This window comes from Giraffa tippelskirchi, chromosome 13 (genome assembly GCF_054371585.1).
Source record: "Giraffa tippelskirchi isolate mGirTip1 chromosome 13, T2T-mGirTip1v1.2.pri, whole genome shotgun sequence".
Lineage (NCBI taxonomy): Eukaryota > Metazoa > Chordata > Mammalia > Artiodactyla > Giraffidae > Giraffa > Giraffa tippelskirchi.
The window spans coordinates 4,560,605-4,588,564 of NC_137287.1; the positions used below are offsets into that span (position 1 = coordinate 4,560,605).

General features: G+C 44.9%; 1 protein-coding gene and 1 pseudogene across 4 annotated transcripts in view; both read right to left on the reverse strand.

Annotated features, from left to right (window-relative positions):
* The window catches only part of BAIAP2L1 (BAR/IMD domain containing adaptor protein 2 like 1), a 74,081-nt gene extending 58,283 nt beyond the window's left edge, over nt 1-15,798 (reverse strand). For all 3 annotated transcript variants that reach the window (XM_081552919.1, XM_081552920.1, XM_081552922.1), the window contains exon 1: nt 15,424-15,798. In XM_081552919.1, the coding sequence (XP_081409045.1) occupies nt 15,424-15,474 (51 nt within the window). In that variant the 5' untranslated portion in view covers nt 15,475-15,798. The remainder of the gene's footprint in view (nt 1-15,423) is intronic.
* LOC145531160 (small ribosomal subunit protein uS12 pseudogene) lies at nt 8,914-11,315 on the reverse strand (annotated as a pseudogene). Its single transcript, XR_014072238.1, has one exon. The product of XR_014072238.1 is annotated as a small ribosomal subunit protein uS12 pseudogene (transcript).
* Nucleotides 15,799-27,960: the final 12,162 nt, after the last annotated feature.

Here is a 27,960-nt window from a genome sequence, read left to right on the forward strand (position 1 = left end):
CTAATACCAACTGTTTGGCAAGAAGCTGTCCATGTCTCTTTGTGCACACAGGGAAGAATTTACCTAGAAACAGAATTGCTGGGGCATAGAGTACGTGATAGATTTTTCATTTTTGTTCGATATTGTCAAACACTTTCTCCAAAGTGGCTGCAGCAATCTGTGCTCCTACAACTGTACTATTTTACCATGATCACCAACACTTGGTGTTATCACACTTTTTTGCCTGATAGGTGAAAAGTACTGTTTAAGTACCATAAACTGTTTCCCTTGTCAGCATTAAAAAAGGACCCAGGACTGAACTATCTAAGCAGGGGAAGAGAAATAAAGGTAGTTCCCTGGTGGCTCAGCTGGTAAAGAATCTGCCTGCAATGAGGGAGACCTGGGTTTGATCCCTGGGTTGGGAAGATCCCCTGGAGAAGGGAATGGCTACCCACTCGAGTATTCTTGCCTGGAGAATCCGCAGACTGAGGAGCCTGGAGGGCTACAGTCCATGGGGTCGCAAAGCGTCAGACATGACTAAGCACAGAGAACACACAGACAGCCTGAGTCCACCACGGAGGAAAGTCAACGGTGACTTCTGTCCTTTCAGCACAGGGAGGCCCAGGCACCGAGAGCACGGCGTGGCCCTCAGTCAAGCCCGTCTGGGCTGCCGCCACCCCCCACCCCCACCCCCATCCCCATCGCTGTGCTCTCAACAGGCCAATGCGAGGATCCTGCTCTCCGGTCTGCAGGCTTTTCTCCTGGACACCCGGCCACCTGGGTCTCAGAGATGCTTCCTCGACCTTCCTCCTCCCCCTCTCTCCAGGTCTGTTTCTTGCTTCTCTTCCCTCAAAAGGCTTGTCTCTACCTTACCGGATACTATCTGTGTACTCTGTCTCCCTAGCAAAAACTAAGGAAATGAATTAAGGTCAAGGATCACTGCACTTCCAGCACCAAGAGCAGGCTTGAACCGTCTGATGCCCAAGCTGTACTCACAATGGCAGCTCTTGAATTCTTTGAGAATTATGTAAGAGCTGTGTGTGCTCCTGGGTGAATCGGCTGCATGAAGTGCCTTCAGCTCATCTGATGAGCACACAGACTCAATGACTAGGCAGGCTGATTAGCCACGGCCAGGATTCCCAGAGTGAGGCAATGCACTGCTCGTGGCTTCATTAGCTCAACCTGAGGCTCATAGAAGCTGCGAGACTCTGCCCTTTACCTACTAAGTCATTACAGGCTTTGCTGCTGTTTAGTCACTAAGTCTCATCTGACTGGAGCCCGCCAGGCTTCTGTCCATAGGATTTCCCAGGCAAGAATACTGGAGTGGGTTGCCATTTCCTTCTCCAGAGGATCTTTCCTGACCCAGGGATTGAACTCACATCTCCTTCATCTCCTACACTGGCAGGCGGATTCTTTACCACTGAGCCACCTGGGAGGACTTTTGTCCTTACACCTGGGAAGACTGTAGCCTTCATCAAAGCTACAGAGCTGCAATTTCTGACTAGCCTGCTGCCCACCGAAAAGTCAGATGTGCTGAGACGCAGGCCATCCACTGTCCTCTGTGAACACTGGTCCAGGACCAGATGGAACGATACTCCTGGTCTGAAGAGCACTTAAGCCCATGTAGCTTTAGCAGCAACTTCTGCCTCTCAATCAATCTGATCCATTAGTAGAAAAAGAAAACCCAGCCACTTGGAGACACATCTCCTGCTGGATTAGCAGTTGTCTCTCCAGCTACAGGAGAAGGCAATGGCACCCCACTCCAGTACTCTTGCCTGGAAAATCCCATGGACGGAGGAGCCTGGTGGGCTGCAGTCCATGGGGTTGCTAAGAGTCGGACACGACTGAGCGACTTCACTTTCACTTTTCCCTTTCATGCACTGGAGAAGGAAATGGCAACCCATTCCAGTATTCTTGCCTGGAGAATCCCAGGGACAGCGGAGCCTGGTGGGCTGCCATCTATGGGGTCGCACAGAGTCGGACACAACTGAAGCGACTTAGCAGCAGCAGCAGCAGCTCCAGCTACAATTGGGGAAGGAGTTTGGCAAAGCTTCTCCAGGCAAAAAAATCCTTATCGTGTCCCCCTCGAAGGACAGTTTCCTAGGAGAGGACCTCCCAGCCCCGCTCCAGAAACTCTGACTTGAACATTGTTTTGTCTTCCTTTTTCCTTTCCTTTCTTCATCCATAACCAGGCTTTGGCTTATAGATAATTATTTCTGCCAAGCCAGTCCTTCATTCAGAGGGCAAAAGGCCTGCTAGAAATGATGCCACGAGGTGCCAAGGGTCCCAGGCTCTGCCCCCGCCACATGACCTCTGCCCAAGAAGCCACCCGGCCAGTGGTTAGTAAAGCACAGGGCCAGCTCTCTGGGCTTAGCCTCTCCTAGAACAGTCTGAGAGAGTTCTGAGAACCTGATAGGTCCTAAGCTCCTTAAGAATCAACCAAGTGATGAGAAGCAGAGTGACCTGAACCAGAAAGGTATGTACTGCTACCTCTTAAGTTCCGTTAACTAGAAGCAGTCACATCTCCGGGATCTTTTATTTCATTGTTTAAGGACACAGAGTTCTGTAACAAAACTCCACCTTCCCTCCTCATTTAGGCCACCAAAACTGCTCTGAAGCCAAGCACAATTAAGCAGAATAAAAAGGTCCCAACACACCGGGGTGAGAAAGAAGTGTGTTCTGTAACTGTTCAAATCTTTGGGACGAAATTATCAAACCTGTCAAGAAAATGAAGTCCCAGGGCTATCCCGCCCAGTAGATCACTGCACTAGGTTTCAATGGTTGTTCTTTTAGGAAAATTGTGGAGGGAGAATCATGTTATAGGCAATCAGTGTTCACGATCCTCTGGTAACATAATTTGGAAAAAAAAAACAACAGCCTGAACCCTATTCAACACTAGAAAGTTTCATTTTACTTTAAGCACCAGACAAAAGTTTCACATCTGTCTGTGAGTGGAATCATCTGAAACCACTTTTCCTTGTGGTTTTAAGTGTAGATGATTATACTGGGTCCAAGGTCCAGCCAGTACTGTGACTCCACACAGTTGCATGAATTTCAGGGCAGCACCGAGAGCAAGCAATCCCAGCTTGCCAACTGCCAGTGTTATCAGACATGGAAGCACTGCCTGGCCCATATCGGCTTCCATCAGCAAGGGGATCCAGGGATACTGCCCCAGAATTTAAGCAACTTTTGGACCTTGAACTTCAGAGGAAGTAATACCTGAGCGTATGAAGTTAAAAAAGAATCACTTCTTGAAATTCCAGCTATGATAATACTAGTACCCATTTTTTGCTTGGTTCCTAGAGGTCCATGTTCTTATTTGAAAGAAGGGAAATAATCCTTCCTATAGCCACAGTGCCAGGACAACTACTACATAACTTTCAATCAGAATCTGGAGATGGCCTTCTTTTCTGGTATTCGTGTGTATGTGTGTGTGGGGAGATCGATCTATCATGGCAAGAACTAGATAATGTGGACTTATGGATCACTTCACTTTGCCTGGGAAATCCCACTGACAGAGGGGCCTGACAGGCTACAGTCCATGGGGTGGCAAAGAGTTGGACATAGCTGAAGAACCGACACACTTTCAGGGGCTTCCCAAGTGGTGCTAGTGGTAATGAACCTGCCTGCCAATGCAGGAGACATAAGAGACATGGGTTTGATCCCTGGGTGGGAAAGATCTCCTGGAGGAGGAATTGGCAACACACTCTAGCATTCTTGCCTGGAGAACCCCATGGATAGAGAAGTGGTGGGCTACAGTCCATGGGGTCACAAAGAGCTGGACAGAACTGGATCGGACTTAACACACACACAACTTTGTAAAGTCCTCATGTCTGGGCTTTCGAAACAACAATAGCCTTGTTCAATCCTTACGACTCACATATAGTGAGCCTGGCCCTATGCTCGATGTACAGGACCCAAAGGTGATTAAGGGAAGAGCTCCCTTAGACCTTGAAAATGCACAGTCTAAGGGAGACAGGTATGAAAGAAATACCCAGGCAATCTAGATTGACATGGTAAAAATAAGAAATGCAAACATCTTGAATATAACTTAAATATCATTTAGAAGTATATGACTTTACCACAGATAGATGGTATCTATTAAGGAAACAGCAACTGATTAGTTACTAGGTTTAAAATAGCTGTCAACAGACACACACTTTGAAGGCTGTAGGGTGTGCTAGACCATTTGGTTAAGTGTTCCTGTCTGCCCAGTTATTAATTTAAAAAGGTGTGTCATGGAGTTAAAAGCAATGAAACTACAGGAAGAATATCTTGTGTGCTGAGTTGTGTTTGTTTAGAAAGTCCCCAAGTATTGATACGTAACGAGCAACAGGAACTTTACCAGATCAAAGTCCAGCTGATTCTTGAACAATGAGAGGGTTAGGGGCACCCATTCTTGCCACGGTTGAAAATATGAGTACAGTCGGCCCTCCATATCCACAGATTCCATCAATACAGCAATACTGTATTTACTACTGAGAAAAATTCAAGTATAAGTGGACTTGAGAAAATTCAAGCCCGCGTTGTTCAATGGTCAGCGGTAAATTACTGATTTCAAATATCCAGCGATATTCCTTTTTTCAGTTTACTAGTTCTTTCCAAACACCACTCTTACATAATACCTGGAACAATTCTAATGAATGTCCCTCAGTCAGAGCCCATGAGACCAGTCATTCTGCTTTGCATTAAAATCCAAGCCCTTGCAATCAGAAATATAGTTCAAAAACTCAAAATAATGTAAAGATAGCTTGTTTGTTTTAAACACAGTTCTGATGCTGGCAAAGGGGAATCAAAACTCCTACAACTTGCGCTGTGTTTTGTCTCTCACCTGCTCCTCTCATACAGCCTACTTTCCAAAGACCGCTTACAAACTACCTCAGAAACGCCTCTGGAACTTAACTTACTCATACATCCCTCTTTTCCTCCTTTCTCCCAACACTAGGACAAAGTAAACAAAGTCTGAAGAACAGAACTGGTAAAAGCAGGACACCCCCAGTCCTGCAAGCGCAGGAGCAAGGAAGCAGAATCGATGATCCCGGGCAGGCTGAGGTGCAAGGGAAAGGCACTGCTGTCCTGTCATAAACTATAGACTCGAGAACAGCACAGGCTCTGTCCCTTCTCCAGGGTGCTTCCCATGGGTGACCTCTGTGCTTGGCACAGCCTGGGGCACAAGAAGAGAGTTGCTGAAGGAATGAATGCAGGTGGGAAGCTGGCGCATCCCTAACAGTTGCTTGGAACATGGTAGCTGTGATTGTCAGGGCAACTGCAGTTCCACCCACCATGGAGCAGGCGAGGGTTTCCTTACAACTGTGTGATAAGCACACAGCTTCTGTGTTTACCCAACAAATATTTTTAAGTTCCTACTGTGCCATCAGCACGATGAGAGATTTTCAAAAATCCTCAAGGAGTGTACAGCTCATTGACCAAGAGAAAAATCTGTGCCAATAATATTAACACTATTCTTTTATCCACCTGTGTGTTGGTCACTCTGCTAGATGCTGAGGATAAGCAGTAAACAAGACAGATGAAAATCAACGCATGTAGGGTAGCTATGGTCTAGCAAACAAAAAATACTACTGCTCGCAGTTAACACACTGTCCTAACAGCTTTTGTATCCATATAATCTACACAACAATCATATGAGGTGGGTGAAAACTGAAGGCAAGGTCAAACGGAGGAATACATCATCAAGTATATACAGGAATCGGGGGTAACACAAAGGATGGGTCGGCTCGCTGAAGAAGTCGTCAGTCTTAGGGGCACAGCAGTGTGACTGAATGTCATGTAAGAACAAGTGTTTTGTATGTTTGAAGTGTCTATGCACTTAGAAATAGATTGTACCATCAGACATAGTTGTGTCTGGCACTCCAAGTATAAGATGAAGCCATGGAAAAAATAAACCTTTTGGTCCATTAAAACCATTAAAGTTTTAATTGTTTTTTTAATTGCAGCACTTAAATATAAAGAATTATCATTGTGATTTTCCTGATTTTCTTTCGTTCTTTGAACTTTTGTGGCCAGAAAGGGATTGGTTAGCTTAGGCCTCAGGCATCTGAATCCAACAGGTGACCAGGGTGGTCTCTGGTCCTCCTCTCCCCTCTTCCCAGAGACCAGGGCTTGCCTCCCTGTAACTCAGGAGGGGGAAGAACCCAGGGGTGGCTTGTAGCTGAACTCATTAGCTGAGATCTGTCCTGACCTCCAGCCCCAGTCTTTTACATGTTTATTACAGGCAATATGTTCTCATCATCTGAACTTCTATCCCTTCTAATAGATTGGCAGGTTGTTAACCGTGCTTTTGTATCTTTTCTTACTGGCACATGTCTTCTTCCTGCGTTTGTACTGTTCACGGATACAGCTGCACCTTGGAGGGGATCAGCTGCTTGCTTGTAACATCGGGTATAAGAGTTTAAAAAGATAGTTGTAAGAACTAGAATTTGGTGCTCAGTGTTGTTGAATTTTTCTTACGCTGCATTCATAGTTCCAGGTTACTAAAAGTTAAACATGTTCCCCCATAAGGAAAAATTAAGAGAAAATGTAAGATTTTAAATTAAGTTTACCCTTAGAAAGTCAGTTTGCAAAACAGAGGAAGTGACACATTTTAGGTTAGTTTTTAAAATTTTTATCCATTAATATGGAATAGATTTATCAATTTCTAGGGGTTTTTTTTAAGCTTAAACATTATAAACATGATCCACTCACATAAAATATAAACACTCCAGAAGGCAGAGTGTAAGACAGACATAAAAGCCCCTCTTCCTCTACCCTAGAGTTAACCACAGCTATCCTTTCGTATTTTAGTGAAGGAATTGCTACTGTTTATGGACTTTTAACCTCCAAAGTACCACACAAATAAAACCATTTTAAGCAACAAACCCAAGGGCACCCTCACGCAGCAGCTGTTCTTTCTCAGCACACAGCTCTGGAAGGCCGTGAGCAATCCCTTACATCTCCAAGGGGTGCTTTTTTAAAAAATTTTGCTCCCTGGATTGGAAACACATTCTCGTGATATTTTTATTTTCTAATGAGAGAGAAACCAGCAACATTTTACCTCATTTCAACAAGTCTCACCTTTATCCACAAAGATTTGAGTTATAACCAGAACACAGTCCTTAAAATAATGATAAACCAGAAAGACCGACTCAATGTCTGGAAAACATAAAGAGAATGATAAAATCAAGGCTGAGGAAAGTAAGAACAAAAGTATATGGGCCTCAAGGGCTGCAGAGCTGTAATTACTGCAGACACATCAAGTACAAAGTTTATAGGGGAAATTACACCCATGACTGCCAGACATGAAATCTCGGGTGTTTTCCCGGCCAATGTCCACAAACTACCCTGTTATAGGTTTTATACATGTTTTACTATTTTTTTTAAAACTCTCTATGGGATATATACCTATCATATGTGTGTGTGTGTGTGTATATATATATATATATATATGATATATAAAGGAAGCCATTTTAAAACATCTACTTAATTGGTTGAGGTTCAGGAAAGGTACATTCTCACACAATCAGATTACAGCATAGCCTGGGGTGTGTTTTCTGGAGGGCATTTTGCAATGTATAGCAAATATGTTGACTACCCCCTGCCCGCAACTCCTGCAGGGGATTTAGCTTAAGGAAAAGATCCCAGATTTGTGCAAGTTTCACGTACAACGGTGTTCGCAGCAGCACTTGAATAGCAAGGCATTGGCAACGACCTAACGTCCAAGAAGAGGCGGGTGGATGAATAAACTCTGACGAAGAACGGAGAGTCATCGAAATGATGAAGCACACAATGCTAACTTGGAAAGATGTACTGAAAAGTATCTGAAAGAGTGACAGTAAGAGTTAGTAGTGTGGGATTCTGGGTAACTTTTACTTTCAGTGTAAATATTCACAGAAATTTTGGAAATTCTCTGGTATCAGTAAAGTATAGTTTTTTTCCTATTTTTTCTATATTATTTCTATATATATCTATATAAAAATATCAGTTTTCAAGGGCCTCTAAGATTAAAACCAACACACACAAATAAATAAAACATGGATAACTGTGAGAAATGCAGAGGTGTATAATCTGGGGGACTGGTTCTCAAGCATGAACAATCTAAGTGTGGACAGGACCCAAATTAAAAATAACATTTCCTTTAGAAAAAAGTACTAGTTTTGAAGCCTCTTGATTTAACTGTGTAACTCATTGAAACACTTTTAAAAACTAGTCTATTGTGCCTGTAACAGTAAAGTATGTTTTTAAGAAAAGTCACACAGAAAGGAAAAGTTCAGTTCAGTTCAGTCGCTCAGTCGTGTCCAACTCTTTGCGACCCCATGAACCTCAGCACACCAGGCCTCCCTGTCCATCACCAACTTCCGGAGTCCACCCAAACCCATGTCCATTGAGTCGGTGATGCTCATCCTCTGTCGTCCCCTTCTCCTCCTGCCCTCAATCTTTCCCAGCATCAGGGTCTTTTCCAATGAGTCATCTCTTCATATCAGGTGGCCAAAGTATTAGAGTTTCAGCTTCAACATCAGTCCTTCCAATGAATATTCAGGACTGATCTCCTTTAGGATGGACTGGTTGGATCTCCTTGCAGTCCAAGGGACTCTCAAGAGTCTTCTACAACACCACAGTTCAAACACATCAATTCTTTGGTGCTCAGCTTTCTTTACAGTCCATCTCTCACATCCATACATGACTACTGGAAAAACCACAGCTTTGACTAGACGGACCTTTGTTGGCAATGTCTCCACTTTTTAATGTGCTGTCTAGGTTGGTCATAACTCTTCTTAATACTCAATTAACTAGAAAGTTCAAATAACTCTGATTCTACACCCCTAGCAGTCTAGTTCATTTAATTATGGCTCATCTATACCCCCCAAACCTCTTACACAAGAAAACCATTTTTTTTTGGTATATGAGAATTTATTACTACCGTGCTTTCATCATCAAAATTTATGATCTTGGTCTTTCCTTCTTGCCTTTGTATAAAGCCAAAAGTGAGATGTTGGCACTCACTTACTTTGACAACCTTAAAGAGGATTCCAGAAATGTCACCAACATGACCTTTGCAACCAAATCCAGCAGCCAGAACTTCATGATTTTCCTCAATAAAATTCAAGCAACCATCATTGGGTACAAAAGCAGTGATTTTTTTTTTTTTTTGGCCATTCTTGATTAGCTGAACCCTGACACACTTCTTGATGGAAGAATTTGGCTGTTTGGCTTCAACTCCTACTTTTTCTAGCACAATTCCCTTGGCATGAGAAGTGCCGCCAAAAGGGCTGGCCTTCAGGGCTGTGCCCAAATGGGCTTTCCTGTACTGTTTATCATGCCATTTCTGGTCTCGCCGGTGACTACGGAGCTTCCTGGCAGTATGAAGACTGCAACACTTGTCCATCCTGCCGGCGCCACGGGCCTGAGCCCACAAGAAAACCTTTTGATGTGTTCAGCTATGAGAGTCTGAGAGTCCAATAACCTGAAATTCATCTTTTATTCTACTGAGTACCGCCACTGACGCCTCTCTCCGGCATCTGATCCCTAGGCCTCTGTTCTGTCTTTGAATCTGTCTTCGAATCCTCCAGGGAGATGGCTGCGTTCCTGCTGCGGTGACAAGACCTCCAACCAGCAAGCCTGGGGCAAACTGTTTCGCCTTGAATTTATTTTTTTTTTAACTTTTGCATACACCCATCAGAGCCGCCAAAATGAAAAGGAAGAAAATATCAATTGTTGGTGAGGTTGTAGAGCAACCAACCGGAACACTCACCCACTTCTGGTGGGAATGTAAACGGATGCAATCACTTTGGTAGACAGCTTGGCAGTTTCAGCCAGAGCTGAATAAATATTTAAACACCTGATAATCCGGGAACTCCACTCTTCTGCGTAGACACCCAAGGGAAATGAGGGCCTATGCCCACCAGACTTGCACGTTTCATAATACCCTTGAGTTGTCTGAAAACAATCCAAATGCCCCTCAAAGAACAGACTGCGATACAGTCACACCTTGGAATACTACACAGTGAAAGAAAAACTAACTGCAACTACTGCTGTGGTATGGATGGATGGATCCAAAAAACATATTGGGTGAAAGAAGGCAGACAAGATAAGCCAAACTAGCCTGTGCTGCTATAAGTTAGGAGAGTAGCTATCTTGGAGTGCGTACAATGCCTGGAAGGGGGCGTGAGAGGGGCTTCAGGGGCTGGTCACGGCCTACTTCTTGATCTGGGTGCTGGTTACACATGTGGGTTCAGTTTGTGATAATTTAGTGAGCTATAAAGGCCTAAGCAAATCTTTCAGTATGTAGATTAAAGTTCAATAAAAAGTTTTAGGAATAGAATGGATAAACAACAAGGTCTTACTGTATAGCATAGGGAACTATGTTCAATATCCTGTGAACCATAATGGAAAAGGATCTTAAAAGAGAATGTACATATATATATAACAGAATCACTGCTATACAGTAGAAATCAACACACTGTAAATCTTTAACTGTACTTCACTAAAAATAAAAATTTTAGAAATAAAAATGTATTTGCAAATGTTAACAGGTAAGTTCAATGAATATTTGTGTTGCTTTTATAATGAGTTTTACATTTGAACTGCAGAATAAATATCCGTGTGGAATTCTGAGGGGAAAAAACAATCCAAACAGTTGCAACTGCACACACATTAGTTTCCCCTGCAGGTCTGCCTGCAGTTTATTACGACAGAAGTGCAAGGTAAGAACTAACGCCCAAGCCTGGAACAATGTCACACATGTAAAGTCAGAGGCAACCTGGAACTTGTGAATGCTGTCACAAGTCTGAGTGGCCCCAGCCTTGTTAATAAAGGATGCTGCTCTGTCCGCATAGTAATGTTACCATAGTTCTAAAACCTCTTTCCAATCAAGAAAAGATGTTATGACAGGAAAAGACACTCATTGTTTGGCTTTGTGTTTACAGACAAGATGTTATAACACTGGGCTGTGCAGTTTAATATTTGATACCTGGCACCTGATTCTTACAATTCCCGGTTTTAGTCATCATGTCTGAGCTTCTGTAGATGCTATTTTATCTTCAGCATACCTGAAGAAAGCAGTGTTATGGGAACAGATGAAGATATCAAGTAGCCAACACAGCAATGGCAATAAACACAAACAGCGACCAAAAGCTTTCAAAGAAAAAAAAAAAAGTGAAAATGTTAGTTGCTCAGTCGTGTCCAACTTCACGACCCCATGGACCATAGCCCACCAGGCTCTGGTCCATGGAATTCTCCAGGCAAGAATACTGGAGTGGATAGCCATTTCCTTCTCCAGGGGATCTTCCCGACCCAGGGATCGAACCTGGGTCTCCTGAATTGAAGGCAGATTCTTTACTGTCTGAGCCACCAGCTTCAAAACTTAGACCTATATGCCACAGCCCACACTGGAAGCCAACCAGGCAGGACTTTCACTGAAACATCTCCATTTAAACCCAAGCTGAGAAAATAAACCACCATTACACAAGCAAACTTGAGCACACAGGCATAGATTGCTTGCTTTACCCAGTGAAAGAACGAAAGTCCCTCAGTTTCTTACTTGAAGGTTTGTTCACAACATGCTGCTGCTGATGAGTTAGCAATAACAAACTTTGGGTGACACCTTAGGTACCAAAGCATGAAAATGTAATTGGTTTGAGCCTTTGTTGGCTGCTACAAACTAAATTCCTATACCAAGGAATGGGGATGGAGGCTGGCAGGGGAACTGGCCTGTGGGCACTGATATCTCAGACTTTGGGCCTCACTTTCTCAACAGTAAACGAACAGGCCCAACTTGAGGGCTGATGTGTAATTAGAATGAAACAGATGTTCTATGAAAAGTGTCAAGGGAGGGAGAGGGGAGCCTGGCACAGGACAGGAGCTTACTAAATTAATTAAATGTTCATTTATTCAACAAGTATGTACACCTATTAGGTGCCAGAAACTGTGTGCTAGGTGCTCAGAACCAAACAAAGCTTCTTTCCTTTGGGAGCTCACATTTGAGTTGGAGTAGAGATAAACATACATGATAAATACTAAACATAATGATCAATAAATATATTACATGCTAAAGGTTTCCCTGGTGGCTCAGTGGTAAAGAATCTGCCTGCCAATGCAGGAGACTTGGGTTTGATCCCTGGGTCAGGAAGATGACCTGGAGAAGGAAATGGGTACCCACTCTAGTATTCTTGCCTGGGAAATCCGGTGGACAGAGGAGCCTGGTGGGCTACAGTCCATGGGGTCACAAAAGAGTCAGACAAGGCTTAGTGACTGAACAACAATATATGCTAAGGTAGTGAGTACTACAGGTGTGTGAGTGTGTGTGTGTGGGGGGGTTGGGAGACAGATGGGGTTGTCTTCAACTTTAAAGCTGTCTGAGTGGGACTGGGAGGAGGTGACATTTAAACAAAGACCTCTGTGTCCCTTCCCCCATCACTGCTGCTTCGGCAAGATTAATGCAGGGATGACATCACATCCAGCCCTCCTTAACTGCCTCAGACCAACAGGTCTAACTTCCAGCAAGGTTGTGGTTACTTCTGTGTGTGTGTGGTTACTTTTAATTAAGGGTTTTTTTTTTTTAAACTTTACTTCTTCCTTGTACCACTAAAGCATGTACTCATCAGAAAACTCGTGCAAAATCACAAGCAAGCTGCTGAGGGAAATTATGGGTGTTGTATAGGCTGAAGTGTGGGGAGGGATCTTTGGCTTAATTCTAATTAGCAACAGTGACACTACCTGACATTTTGGGGCTTACTATCATGCCATTTGCTTGTGAAGTTGTAAAACACACATCCTCCTGGGATTTAGTATGGCTCTCTGGTAACCATTTGTCTAAGTACACATTTAAAAAAACTCAGCAAATGCTTAAACAAATATTTAAAGATATTTGATACTGCATACAGAGGATCACACTACTTCATAATACACTTTTTTTCTAAAGAATTTATTCTTTTATTTCAAAGTTAGAGAAATTTGAGTATTAAAAAATATCAAAACCCATACGAGTCATAAAATCTCATTTGCAGGCGGCTCTTGTAAATGCACCTGGTTAGGCTGCGTTTCTATTAGTAAAACACTCTAACTTGCCAGGTAACATCAAGGAGATCTCTCTTCCAGGTTCATCCACACTGCTGGGAGATTTTTACCATATTAAATTGTTTTCAGGTTTGGCTTTGAGGGGGTTGGGGGAGGAAGAACCTGAAGAGGAGGTGGTGAAAAGATGCTGGGCTTTCAATCAGATCTGTGAAATTTCACTGTGCATTTCTATCATAGTCAAAGCATGAGCTAGTGGCATTCACTTTATAGATTATATATAAACTTGTTGTCTGGGGCTGTAAATTATTATCCCACCATCCCAACCTAAACCTGACCCTAAAACATTAATGAGGAAATGGTGATTAAAGTCAGTCAATAAACATCTGTGAGCTTTTAGTATGTTTTAAGGCACCTGGGAATGGAAAGCAATAAGGTACAGGTCTCTGATCGTCAGGGTATCACAGACTTTCAAAATACGAAAATGATTTACAATGTTTTATGGAGAAGGAAATGGCAACCCATTTCAGTATTCTTGCCTGGGAAATCCTATGGACAGAGGAGCCTGGTGGGTTACAGTCCATGGGGTCACAAAGAGTTGAACAAAACTTAGCGACTAAACAACAGTGTCGATAAATGCACATAACCCAAACTATGAAACCCACACCTTTTTCCTCCTGCCTCAGTTCTTTGGGTAGTGCAAAATTGATATCTGTGGGATTGTAATTTACTTGAGCACAGCCCCTCCGCTGAGTCACCACTAAAAGTGACATCGAGGAAGAACTAGGAGGAAAAGCAGAGAAGACTGACTTCAGGATTAGATGCCTGAGTCATATGTCATCTCAGATTGGAAACATACCAGCCTGTGTCTTGGAGGCGCGGGTGGAGGGGATGCAATTCCACTCAAATTTGCAATGATCTCCATTCCTCAATAAGGTAGTTTTACTGTCCTTAATTGACAGTCATCAGAGGAGCCACAACTCTCAAGTTGAAGAGTAACAATGTTATATAACACAGTCAACAGCCCCCACATTCCTACCCTCACCATCTTCAGGATCATCTAAATAATCTCAACAGAAAGGTAAAACCTTAACATTTAAATTTCTGGGATTTCTAAAAACTGCCCTCTTCTGAGGAAACATGAATAAGGACCAGATTTTGGTCACAGTTACTTACTGAGCTTACTGAGAATGCTATGACAACTGTATCTACTGTGTTTAGTGTGAATGCAGTATAGTCCACATGTGACAGGATTTGCGTATTCAGACAAAGGGAACCAGTCTTTTGAACAAAGGATTATGAACCTATTTTCATGCTTGTATTCTTACCCAACAAAAGTCAATAAACTTCTCTGATTTCAGGAATTCACTCAGATTTCTTGCAAATCTAGAAACTAAATTTTAGGGCTAAAAAAAAAAAAGTAATCTATACACATGACCCAACTGTGGGTCTTAAAAATGGCTACAAATGCATTTGGAGAACTTGGGTTCCATGAGCCTAAGCCGAATTAAAACAAAAGTTGTTTTGTGTTCTATTAATAGCAGATGATTAAACACATATCTTATTTCAAACTGGAATTCATTTATACGTACTTAAACTTACTAAACTGGCCACTAATCCTAAATCTATGTTTCTGGAAACATTCTCGTAATAAGTGCAAGTTGAGAGAATGACCATCAACGCATTGCTTAAGGTTGGGTCAACTTTATTCAAACCTCGGACGTTCTTAGACTCCCATTAACCTCCCCCAAATAATCGATATCTGAAAGCCAAATTGAACGTAAAGCTGCGTGAGACAGGGTCTCGGAGGGAGCGAGTCTCAAACCTTCCCAGTGAAGTCTTGGGGCCGGGGGCGCCCCCCGGAGGCCCCAGCATCGAGGCCCGCTCACCTGGCGCTGGCTCATTACCTGGGAGTTTCCCCCCCTACATTCTCGGAGGAAACTCGAGCTCGGCTCTCCGAGAACTCAGGCGCCGCAGCCGCGCCGGCGAGGCCCCGACCCCGAGAGGAAGGTGGGGGGAGGACGCGCCCCAGGGACGACACAGGACCCTCCCGCCCCGAAGACGTTTGGTTGTGAAATGTGTAAATCGCCGGGCGTCTCCTGCGCCGGGAGGGAGAGGAGAGGACCGGGTAAAGAAAGGAGGGGGAGGGGAGGACATTGCCGCGTAAAGTCCCCTCCTCACCTCGAAGGTGAAGAATCCCGATGTCCCCCTCCGGCAAGGACTGCCGGCCGCCGGCGGGGCGTCCCGGCTCCCCCAGGGCTCCGGACCTCTCCCCGCACCCCCAGCCTCGAACCCTGGCGCCCCAGTCTTCCGCCCTCAAACCCCGACGCCCCCACGGTCCCAGGCTCTTCGCCCCCCGAACCCCGGGCCGCCCACTCCCCAGTCCCCGCATCTCCCGCCCTCGAACCCCGGCGCCCCCCGGGTCCCGGGCCCGCTTACCCGGTAGGTGCTCTCGGTGAGCCGGTTCACCTCCTCCGGCCCCCGCGACATGGCTGCAGCCGCCCGGCGGGCGAACGCGGGAGGACGCGGCCGGGCCTCGTGGCCGCCTGACCCTGGGCGGCTGTGGAGCGCCGGGACGCGGCTGAGGGGCCCTCAAGCGTCGGCTGCCTCCACAGCCGTCGGCCGGGAAGTGCAAGTCGCGCGACCCGGCGGCCAAAACGTCAAAACTTGAAGCGCTACCGTCGCGGCCGCCGGCGAGGAGCTGAGGAGACTCGGCCAGACTCGGCCGGAGCGGGCAGGGCGGGCCCCGCGGCCCCACCTGAGGCGGGCGGGGTGGGCGGGGCGGCCGCGAGGCGGGGCGGCCCCACCTGAGGTGGCCGGGGCGGAGGCGGGCCGAGCCGTGGTGGGCGGGGCAGTGAGGCCCGTGTGGGCGGGGCGGAGGCGCGCTGGGCCAAGTGGGCGGGGCGTCTCCACCTGAGGCGCTGGAACGCTGGGACCCGGACCGCGTGAGGGGTCCACGGCTCGCGACGCCGTCCTGCTTTCAACCCGCCCCGCAGGCGGTCACACCTCTGTGGTCCTAGAGCCCTCTAGTGCCCCTCGCAGTGCTGGCGACAGGGGCCCTGACGCCCACGTTCTCCGCGGGTGCTGTGTCCCCCAGTTGTACTCATTTCCCTGCTTGACCCCTTCCTGCCCTCCCGTATCCCCGACCTGAGACCTGAAGGACCTCAGGACAAAGGCTGTCATAGGCGGGGGAAAGGGACAGCCGCTTGCAACCCTTTTTGGAAGTTCCTGATAATGTGAAAAAAATCACATTTACAGAAATGGAAGTACGTTTTCAAACTTTGATTTAAGAAGGACTTTTAATTCAGTGCAATATAACCGTCCTAGTCACAAGATCGTTACAAGATTTAGAAGCCCATAGTGAACGAGGTATAGTGGAGGTAATGCTTTTCCTTAGGGTGGCTCCTGAAGCTCCCTGTTCTATCTCCACCCCAACCCCAGCCTGAGGACCCAGAACAGGCTTCTGCCAGCCTGAAACACTGCTTGGTATCTGAGATACTCACCCAGCCGGAGCAGGTGATCTTATTCCGTATCTAAAAAACTTCTATCTGGGTAATTTCATCTTTTATGGGCTATTATGAGGCTTCTAAACTGATCCTGTTATAAAATTCACTGGGAAACGTACACAAAGAAAGCACTGTGTTGGCCTAGGTGGGAATATGAAAGCATGAGATGCAGCTAGACTTAGGACAGAATCAACCACTTGGATTCCAGGACAAGGTTATCGTGTTTTGCAAGCTATAAAGTGTACTGTGATTGAGAACCAAAAGGTCATGGATCCTTGGGTGTTGGAGCCCTTTCGTTTCTGGCAGTGGAAGCGGCTACCTCTCCTTAACAGATCTCTAGCATTTGACTCATAAGATTTGCCTGGTGGGTCTTATTTGGCATATTGAGTGAACTGATGACCTTACCATTATCAGTGTTTTGTATTGGGCTCTTCAAGGATGTCTGTCGGCTTTCATTTAAACTTGAAAATCACTTTCTTAAGTTTGCAGGTCGGTCACCTTTTGTGTTAGAACCTCTCTCCAAGCCTTCTGATGAATGGGATCATTTCACCCTCTGCTGCAAGGCAGTCAACCGAGGAGCCAGAAAGAGAGCAGACGCTTAACCTTTAACATTCCACAGCTCAGTCAGGAGGAGATAGCAATTAACAAACGGCCTTAAAACCAGCGTATCTCGGATGGGGATGGCTCAGTTTGATTGTGGAGACTGGAATCTGATCTAAGAGCCAGGTTCACAATTGTAGGCAGGTCTTCTAACAGATATCTATATTAATGAAATCTACTTTATGGAAATAATTTCCTGGTTCCTCCTCTAGAAGTCTTAGAGAATGGTCAGCTCTTGGTCTGTATCAATATTAGGACTAGTGCCGCTAAGTCCCCAAGAACAAATGAGTATTGATTATCTGCTCTGTGCCAGGCGCCCTGCTGAGGGCCATAGTGAAGTACAAAGTGTACTGGCCTTGACCCAAGCCCTTAAAACAAGTGCAGGAATTAGAATTTAAGGAGGACTGCACTGAAAGCTGTAGTACAATCAAATGTGCTAGAAGTCTAAAAAGATGAGAACGCCCTCGAAATCCATTTGTTAGGCTCTTCAGATGTGTGTGTTGGTATCATGCAAACTTGAAAACCCACTGTCTTAGTTGTTCTGAGGTTTAACGATGCTTAGTGTGAAGTGAAGTGAATCAGTGGAAAGGGAGAAGGTGAGAAGCCGGTTGTAACTGCTGAGAAAGCACTGCAGCTGCTCTCCAATTGCCCGGAACCCGGGCCTGAAGAGCTGGCCTGGCCTCGCTGGAAATCAGCTCCACACCTCCCCAGGGGCAGACAACCAAGGTTTCCTCTCTTAGCTCCTATTTGAGTTTAAATAACCAAAAGTCCTGTTTATGTTAATGAAAGTTGCAAGATGCAACTGCTAGTGACAGTATCAATAAGATTCTGAAAGCCTCACTCCACACAGGCTCTTGCTGAGGTGTCTGCCTTCTTCTTCTGAGCTTACTGTGGCTGAACCCACAGCCTGCCCATGGGCTGTCTGCCTTGATGGGTGCTCTGGGATGTCCGCGAGGATTGTACTGTGTTTTGTGACCAAAGAGGTCCCTGCCAATAACAGCAGTTTGGGGCAAATTTCCATTTAAAGACCAAGAGAACTTGCTGTATGATGCAGGGAGCTCAACCCAACATTCTGTGACCACCTAGAGGGATGGGATGGGGTGGGGGGCGGGAGGGAGGTTCAAGAGGGGGGGCATATGTATACCTGTGGCTGAGTCATGTTGATGTATGACAGAAGCCAACACAACATTGTAAAGCATTTATCCTCAATTAAAAATAAAAAATGCAAAAAAGAACAAATACATATATGTATATGATAAAGAGCAAGAGAGGGGATGGGGCTTTAAGTGTCCTTATTCTGAAAAAGCAAATGTGAATTGAAAATTCCCTTACCTTCCCAATGCAAACAGCACCGACTCCTTCCCCATTCCAAATCTATTTCTGCTGTAGAGTTTTTTTCCTTAGTTTTTTTTTTTTTCTTAGTTCCCCAACCAGAGATTGAACCCTGTCATTTGCGGTGAAAGTACAGAGTCCTAACCATTGGATTGCCTGGGAATTCCCCTGCTGGAGAGTTTTTCACTTGCTGTTTCCTCTGCCTAGAATGTTCTCCCCACTACAGTATTTCCTGGAAATGTGAAGTTCAGCCTAGGGGGACCTTCCTTGACCAGAAGTAGTATTTCAAGCCATCTCTAACGTAGTATTCTATTTTAATTCTAATAGTGCTTACCACTAGCTAGCTGTGCTGTGTGCTGTGTTAAGTCACTTCAGTTGTGTCCAACTCTGTGCAAGCCTATGGACTGTAACCTGCCAGGTCCTCTGTCCATGGGATTCCCCAGGCAAGAACACTGGAATAGGTTGCCATGCCCTCTTCCAGGGAATCTTCCCTGTCCAGGGGTCGAACCTGTGTCTCCTGTGTCTCCTGCACTGCAGGTGGATTCTTTACCACTGAGCCACAGAGGCTCCCCAGGTGGTGCTACTGGTAAAGAACCTACCTGCCAATGCAGGAGAAGCAAGTTCCATCCCTGGGTCAGGAAGATCCCCTGGAGAAGGAAATGGCAACCCATTCCAGTATTCTTGCCTAGAGAATCTCATGGACAGAGGAGCCTGACAGACTACATTCCATGGACTCGCAAAGAGTCAGACATGACTGAAGCCACTGGGGAAGCCCTATTGCTCGCTACCAGTAGAATAAAATAAAGATTTCCCAGGATGTTCAAGCCCTAATCCTCAGAGGAAGATGTCAGTGCTACTTTATATGACAAATGGGACTCCGCAAATGTGATCAAGCTGAGGATTTGGAGAGGAGGGCATTGTTTGGGATTTTCTGGATGGACCAGTTATCATCACAAAATTCCTTATAGGAGGGACACAGGAGAAGTTGGAGGAGGAGGAAATGTGATGTCAGAGACTGGAATGATGTACTTTAAAGAGGGATGAAGAGGCTACATGCTGAGAAACACAGGAGGCCACTAGAAGTTGGAAAAGGCAAGTATGCGGGTTCTCCCTTTAGAGGAACTAGGGCTAGAAGGCAGTAGCCCTGCTGACATCTTGGTTTTGGCCAAGACTTTTCAGACATCTGCCCAGAACTATAGAAGAATAACTGTGTACAGTTTTAGGCCACTAAATTTGTAGTAATTTGTTACAGTAGCTAGTAGTCATGTAGGGATGTGAGAGTTGGACCATAAAGAAGGCTGAGCACCGAAGAACTGATGCTTTCATACTGTGGTGCTGGAGAAGACTCTTGAGAGTCTGCTGGACAGCAAGGAGATCAAACCAGTCAATCCTAAAGGAAATCAACCCTGAATATTCATTGGAAGGACGGATACTGAAGTTGAAGCTCCAATATTTTGGCCACCTGATGCGAAGAGTTGACTCATTGGAAAAGACTCTGATGCTGGAAAAGATTGAGGGCAGGAGGAGAAGGTTGTGACCCAGGATGAGATGGTTGGATGGCATCATTGACTCAAAGGACATGAGTTTGAGCAAACTCTGCGAGATGGTGAAGGACAGGGAAGCCTGGCGTGCTGCGGTCCATGGGGTCACAAAGAGTCGGACAGCACTGAACAAGTGAACAAAAACAAAGGGAAACGAAGACACTAGCTAATCTTTTTCTCGTTCATCTTTTTGTTGATTGTCTCTTCCCACCCACAGATCATCTTAAGAACTTAAGACACCTTTAAGTGTCCCAAGGGAAGGCTGAGTTTTGACTTGTTCATTGCAGGTTGATTTTTGACTTGTTCATTGCAGGCTGCCCAGTCCCTGCACATAGTTCTTGTTCAAGAAATGTTAGGAGGATGAATTTATGAGAAAGCCAAGATGCTCTTCATTTCGTGAGAAACAGATGCATCAGGGGTTTTCTTTCTTCAGTTTTAAAAAAAAAGCAATAAAATAGACCACTTGCAAAACAAATCATGGGTCTGCAGTCTAGAAGGGAATATACAGATTCTAGATTGAACAGCCATCAATAGGTAACAAAGCACTGGCATGAACAGAATGTATTTTGTCTTCTTACTGAGTTGTCAGCGTTCTTTATATATCCTGGGTACAAGTCCCTTGTCAGCTATATGGATTTACAATTATATCCCACTATTCTGTGGGTTGTCTTTTAGCTTCCTGGATATTGTCCTCTGAAGCATGAAAAAATTTTAAGACTTACCTATTTTTTCCTTTTGTTGCTTCTGATTATGGTATCATATCTAAGGAACCCATGGCCTAACCCAAGGCCACAGAGATTTACCCCTATATTTTCTTCTAAGAGTTTTATAGTTTTAGGTCTACAGATTCATTTTGAGTTAATTTTGAGGTGTAGCAAAAGGGTCCAACCTCATCCCGTAGCCTGTGGATGTCCAATTGTTCTAGCACCGTTGAAAAGGTGACTCTTTCCCCCATTGGATTGTCTTGGCACTCATGTAAAAAATCACTTGACCACCAATGTAAGGGTTTATTTCTTGACTTTCTGTTCTGTTCAATTGCTCTATCCTACCACTGCACAGCCACACTGTCTTATTGTAGCTTTGTAATAAGTTTTGAAATCAGGAAGTGTGAGTCCTCTAACTTTGTCTTTTATGCTTTTTTTAAAATTTTTTATCTTTTTCAAGATGGTTTTGGCTATTCTGGGTGTCTTTTTCTTTTAAAGGCTTATTTATTTAATTTGTGGCTTCACTGGGTCTTTGCTGCTGCAAGCGGACTTTCTCTAGTTGCGGCGAGCGGGGGCTACGCTTCATTGCAGTGCGTGGGTTTCTTATCGCGGTGGCTTCTCTAGTTGTGCAGCATGAGCTCTGGGTGCACGGGCTTCAGTAGCTGCAGTGCATGGGCTCAGTAGCTGCGGTTCTCGGGATCTAGAGCGCTGGCTCAGTAGTTGTGGCACAGCAGCTTAGTTGTGCCGTGGCCTGTGGGATCTTCCTGGACCAGGGATTGAACCTGTGTCGCCTGCACTGACAGGTGGATTCTTAACCAACAGACCACTAGGGAAGCCCTATCTGGGTGTCTTGTACTTCCATATCAGTTTTAGGATTTGCTTGTCAGTTTATACAGGAAAAGCATTGAGGATTTTAATAAGGATTTTTATCGATTCTATAGATCAGTTTGGGAAGCATTACTATCTTAACCACATTACATTTTCTGATCCATGAATACAGAGTATTTATTTAGGCTTCCATTTATTTAGGCTTTTCTTCATTTCTTTAAACAATGCTTTGTGACTTTCAGAGTATAAGTTTACTTTCTTTGCTCAGTTTATTCTTTAAGTATTTTCTTTTGGATGCTATTGTAAGTGGAATTGCTTTTTCATTTTCAGACCATTCATTGTAAGTATACAGAAATGTAATTGATTCTTGTTATTTGATTTTATAACTCACTATGTTGTTGAACTTGTTCATTAGTTCTAGTAGTTGTCAGATTGAGGAAATTCCCTTTTATTCCTAGTCTGTTGAAAGTTATTATCATGAAAGGGCATTGGATTTTGTCAAATGATTTTTCTGTGTCCATTGAGATGATCATGTGTTTTTTGACCTTTATTCTGTGAAATAATCAACAATGGTTGATTTTTATGTGTTGAATCTACCTTGCATTCCTGGGAAATTTTCCACTTAGTCATGATATATAATACTTTTTTTGTTGCTGGATTCAGTTTGCTAGTATTTTGTTGATGACTCTTATGTCTGCATTCATAGGGGATATTGGTGTATTGTTTTCTTCTGATGTCTTTGACTGATTTTGATAATACCAGCACTAGAGAAGGAGTTGGGAAGTATTCCCCCAACTTCTATTTTTTGGAAGAGTTTATGAAGAATTGGTATTTATTTTTCTTTGAATGTTTAGTAGAATTTACCAGTGAAACCACTGAGGTCTGAACTTTGTTTTGTGGGAATTTTAAAAATTGCTAATCCAATCTCTTGCCATAGATCTTCCAGTGTTTTTTTGCAGAGTGTTATTTCCTTAGGTTTCTATTCCTTCATCTCTTAATCATTTACGATGTTACTTTGTAGTCTCTACCAGATGGTTCTGTGTGGTTTTTGTTTGTTTAATCTTGCCTGGTTTGGCTGTTTTTTGTTTCATTCAGCCATGGTTGTATCTGCTGATTGTCTATCATGGAGGCTCCATTAATTCCTTATCTATCTTGGTAACTTTTTATTATGGGGTCATCTTCAATAATGATCCATTTTGTCATTAAGAAGCCCATGTGGCATGAGTTGTAAAGTACTCCTCCAGGGAAATTTTGTATATGTTCCTACTAGGCACTCTAAGGAGCTCACCACTGAAGAAGGTAAAATTCAGGCTCTGCACCTGCCCCAATGTCACAGGGCTGGGCTGTTAATTTCTCTTAGGTTATTTCTTTCTCCTTAAGACCCCATTTAAGGCACTTCCATGGTGGCCCAGTGGCTAAGTCTCTGCACTGCTAATGCCAAGGGTCCAGGTTAGATCCCTGGTCTGAGAACTAGACCCCATGTGCTACAACTAAAAGATCCTGCGTGCCACAACAAAGAATGAAGACCGAAGATTCCACGTGCTGCAACTATTAATAAGAACCGGCACAGACAAATAAATAAATAAAATAAAAGAATAAATAAGAAAGACTATTCATTCTATATTCATCAATACAATCAATTAAAAAAAAAAAGATCCCAATTAAGTAAAACTCCTCTGTCCTCCTTACCGGGGCCAGTAAGTATTTTCGAGTGCCCCTCTTACTGACATGTGGTCTTTGGAGGGTCCCACTGTATGAATGGGTCTCAGCGTCTGCTTTCCTTCTTACACAGTCTTTATATAGATAAATGGGCTTCCCCGGTGGCTCAGCAGTGATGCATCCACCTGCAATGCAGGAGACGTGAGTTCATTCCCTGGGTGGGGAAGATCCCCTGCAGGAGGAAATGGCCATCCACTCCAGTATTCTAGCTTAGAGAATCCCATGGAGAAAGGAACCTGGCGGTCTGTATAGTCCATGGGGTCGCAAAAAGTCGGACACGACTGAAGCGTACAGATAAAACACCTAACATTTGAAACACCTGGGTCCATTTCCAGCTCCCACACTTCCACGCACACCCCTAAGGGCTGCATATCCTCTGTCCCAAGGCTTGGTTTCCTTCCCTTTTTTTGGTGTCTCTTTTTTCTTGCGAACTCAGCTATGTATTAATATGTTCTTGTTACATTTTATCTATCCTTTAAAGAATTTGCGACTGGAGAAATTCTGGGTTGTCCAGTCAGCTGGAGACCTAAAAGTGCCTTTGTAGTTTCCTTGTGAGACTGCTCATGGAGAGGTAAGGGCTGGGGGAGGAGGAAGGCTTCTGTACTAGTCCGTCTGTCCATATGCAGGACCCGGCAAGGCAGTTTGCCCTTCTCAGCCTCAGTTTTTCCCCACCTCTGAAATAGGGTAGTTGGTCTTCAAGTTACTTTTAGTTCTAAGATTGTCTGATTTTTTTTTTTTTAAACTTCTGTCCACATGTGGATTCGGAAGGCTAGATGTCTCTAGGTGCGGCTGACCTCTGTAAAGAGAGACTCTGTCAGAGGCCAAGATAACCTGAGCATTCTTTACTCAAGAATGCCCAGGGGCAGAAAGAGAGACACTGGTCTGTTGTCCTGAAGACACCACCATGAGTCGGCATCACCGGCAAATGGCCAGTCTGTGGAAGTGGATCTGCCTGGCCTGTCCTCTTCTGCTTGTCTTGATTTTTTCCACGGGAAAGTATCGGCAGAGAAAGTTCCATGTCTTTTCCTAAGCAGATTTGTTTTCTGTGTTTAGCAAATTCCAAACATCGACCACAAATGCAAACTTCCTCTTCGGACTTAATAAAATGTTGCCCTGTATACCTGATATTTTCCCTGGACAAACAACTGCAGTAAATTCTAGAACAACTTTACCTTCACCGAGGGCTTCTTCTGAGAGCTAAAACTTGGAGAAAGATGCTCTGAGATGCTTTTACAGAAGTCTACGAAGCCAGATAAGCAATTCTCATTTCCTTTCTTGTCCTTAGCAACCCACTCCAGTATTCTTGCCTAGGAAATCGTATGAACAGAAGGGCCTGGCAAACTACAGTCTATGGGGTCGCGAAAGAGTTGGACACGACTGAGTGACAGCAACAACCTTGCCCTCACAGCAGGGAAGCCACAATAACACCTGGATTGTCAAGCAGTTCCTCAATGTGATCAGCAGGGGGCGCTGAGGGGTGTGCTATAATGGACTATTCTTTTCCACTAGGATGATGTCTTTCAACATTTTAATTCTCTTTCACGGAGAGCGGAAGCCTGTCTCTGATGAACTTTTCTTTGTCTGCGTGCCCACTTGTCACACACCCATGTTTGTATCCGTGTGCCTGCCAGGTGCCACCTCACCATGCAGGCCCCTTCAACGCTGGGCTCTGACATTTTCAGTAATTTGTTTCCAGGACAGCTCAAACCTTCTGTAACCTTTCCTCTGTCTACATGGTGCCTCTGCTCTGACTCTGAATTTCCATGGATCTATGAGAGCAATAAACAATGAGAGAATGCAACCTTTTACTAAAAGGGGAAGTATTAGCCCCGGGGATCTTGAAATTCAGCACAAAGTGAAAATTTCCATTAGGTAAATGCATACAACGATAAATAATTTAGCAAAGACCTTGAGTAGTAATTTATGTGTTTCGTTAAAAACGTCCCCAACCTATTGACATTGACCAGGAAGTACAAGAAAGCTTGAAGATCAATGGAAACCCTGCTGAGTACTAAAGGCAGACTTTGCCACGTAAGCCGGTTTGTAATGTCCCCTGAGTACCCCACGACTATAGAACTTTTAGGATGCCTTGGATATGATGTCAGGCAGTACCCAGAGCCCAAATTCATGGTGGAAAGAGCTTTGCTATTTTAATACTCTCCACAGGATGCACTTACCAGTTACAAGCTTGCATTCTAGGCTTTCTCTGTTGTATTAATATTTAGAGGTATTTAAAGTCCCTGGTGGGCTTCCCAGGTGGTGCTAGTGGTAAAGCACTGCCAATGCAGGGGATGTAAGAGACATGAGTTCGATCCCTGGGTTGGGACGATCCCTTGGAGCAGAAAATGGCAACCCGCCCCCATATCCTTGCCTGGAAAATTCCATGGACAGAGGAGCCTGGTGGGCTACATTCCACGGGGCTGCAGAGAGTTGGACACAACTGAGTGCACATACACACACAAAGTCCCTGGTGGTCCAGTGGCTGAAACTCCTACTCCCAAGGGAGGGGGCCTGAGTTCCATCCCTGGTCAGGGAACTAGATCCCACACGCTGCAACTAAGGCTCGGCGCAGCCAAATAGATGAATGAATAAAGTCCACAGTTGCTATAACCTTGGTAAGGCAACAAGCAGGCACGTAACGGCAAGTTTTCTACTATGCGGGCTGGAGTTGGGAAAGGCAAAATAGACACAGTTCTGGCCAAACATCAGTGTTGCCATTTTGCAAGCTCAACGTGGCAAACAAGAGTGACATCAACAAATGACTGGTGAGCGGAGAGAGAGTGAATGGGACCCCAGCAGCACCAGTGAGCACTGTGTTTTCTATTCTTTGCAGTTGAAAGCATTCCTAAGTGACATATATATTGTCATTAAAATTTGGGAGAATTTGGGATTGTGTTGAAGTCATTGTATCTTCAGATGAAAAATCCAAATGGTGAAAAAGGGCTTCTTGAAACTTTAAATATATTTACATTTCTTCATCTGGAGAACAAGCAGATTTCAGAGATACTATGACAAAGACCCCTGAACTGTCAAATAAGAACGTGATTATGGAGACCAAAGAGGAGAATGTTATTAAAATTAGGACTCTCTTGGAAAATCCCCTATTGTGAGTTTATATCCTTAGACCACTTTCCCAGAGCATTTTTATATTACTTAAATCAAAACACAATTTTATACTCACTTTTTTTCCCAAGAAGTATATTTCTGAATCATTTTTCAAAGTTGGCAAATGAAAACCTCATCGAGATAAATCACCTGCTTCACTTCTGAGTCAGCCATCGTTCCCACAAAACAAAAACAATGACACTGTCCCCAGGGGCCCTGAGTAGAAAGTGTTCCTGCATTATCATTAACTAAAATAATAGATCCATCTCTAGGCCTGTAATTGAGTTCATCATTCTTGGAATATTTCACCTATAACAGCAGCTTTCTTCCAAACATAAAAGGAGATGAGATTTTGGAACAAAATATCAGAGCTCCTGAGGTCATTCAGACCTTTGATATTAAGCAGACCAAATATTTGGGTGTATTTCCTTTCCTTTTGACTGAGATAGATGTTGGGCTCTTAGGTCAACTCTTGGGTGCAGCCTCAGTGGAATTCTTCCTCCATACAGCTGGAAAAAAGTAACGGCATTGGTGCCTCGTAATGTATCTAGGCTGTGGTCTCCTGACTCGACATCGGGGTGGCCCTAGGCTCCTGGGCCCTGTCCCCATGGTGACTTGGTGACAAGAGTCTCCTGATGCCCTTGAAAGGGGACAGAGTGTGCCTGACATGGCGGGAAGGGCGTTGGACGGCAGGCCTGGTGAGTTTCGTTTCTGTTTCGTGATAACAGCCCCTGGGTGATCTGGAGCAAGTCACATCCTGTCCCTGGGCCTCCGTGTCCTGATCGACTGGAAGGAGGGTGGACAGTCCTGCAGATGACACCCCCCCCCCCCCGATCGACTGGAAGGAGGGTGGACAGTCCTGCAGATGACCACCCCCCCAGGGCAGCGAGGGCCTCCTTTCACAGCATTTCTCCAGGGAGGCAGCTATATGGCCAGGCTCCGCCTTGGAATATGCAGGAGTCAGAAGCAGCTGTTCAGGGCTGGCCCTGGCCCTGTCTGGGGACTGCTGCCCCTACAAGCTGCAGAAAGGTCATGGGTTCACATGCTGGGGCTGCAGCCGCCCCTCCCCCCCCTCCCCTGCCAGGCTGCCTTTGATCTCCAGCCTGCTTTGGCTCCAGCGTCAACAGAGAGACCTGCCGGCCTGTTCTTTCCCCTCACCTTCAGGCCCCGAGCCTGGTTGGTCGAATCACATGGAATTTCCACACCCCTCACAGGTTGTGCAACTAGCCTAACAGACATATTTTAAATTTAATTATTGTTATCATTACTTTTGGCAGAGTGAACGCTTGTAGATTTATTAGGTTTCTCGATGGCCCACCCATCTGAGTCAGTGACCTTTAGCAATTCTGATGGGAGAGAAAGGGATGAGCTACAGAGGGGCCGGGTAACCAGGCTGAAAGCAGTCATTCCTGGGCCTCTGTTTGGAGAAGCCTTCTTTGGAAGAAGCTGGGAGCCTACTGGAATTTGAACCCACATATAAGAGAGCTCAGTTCCCAGATGGATTTGTTCCAGCCTGGTTTGCCCGCCTCTCTGTGGAATACCTTTCTGCCCTCTCTGCCTTTTGAAATTATTTCTCCAGGCCGGATTTGGCTGTCTCTGCCACCAGAGAGTGAGCAAACCCTCCTGTCACCTGCTGGCTGT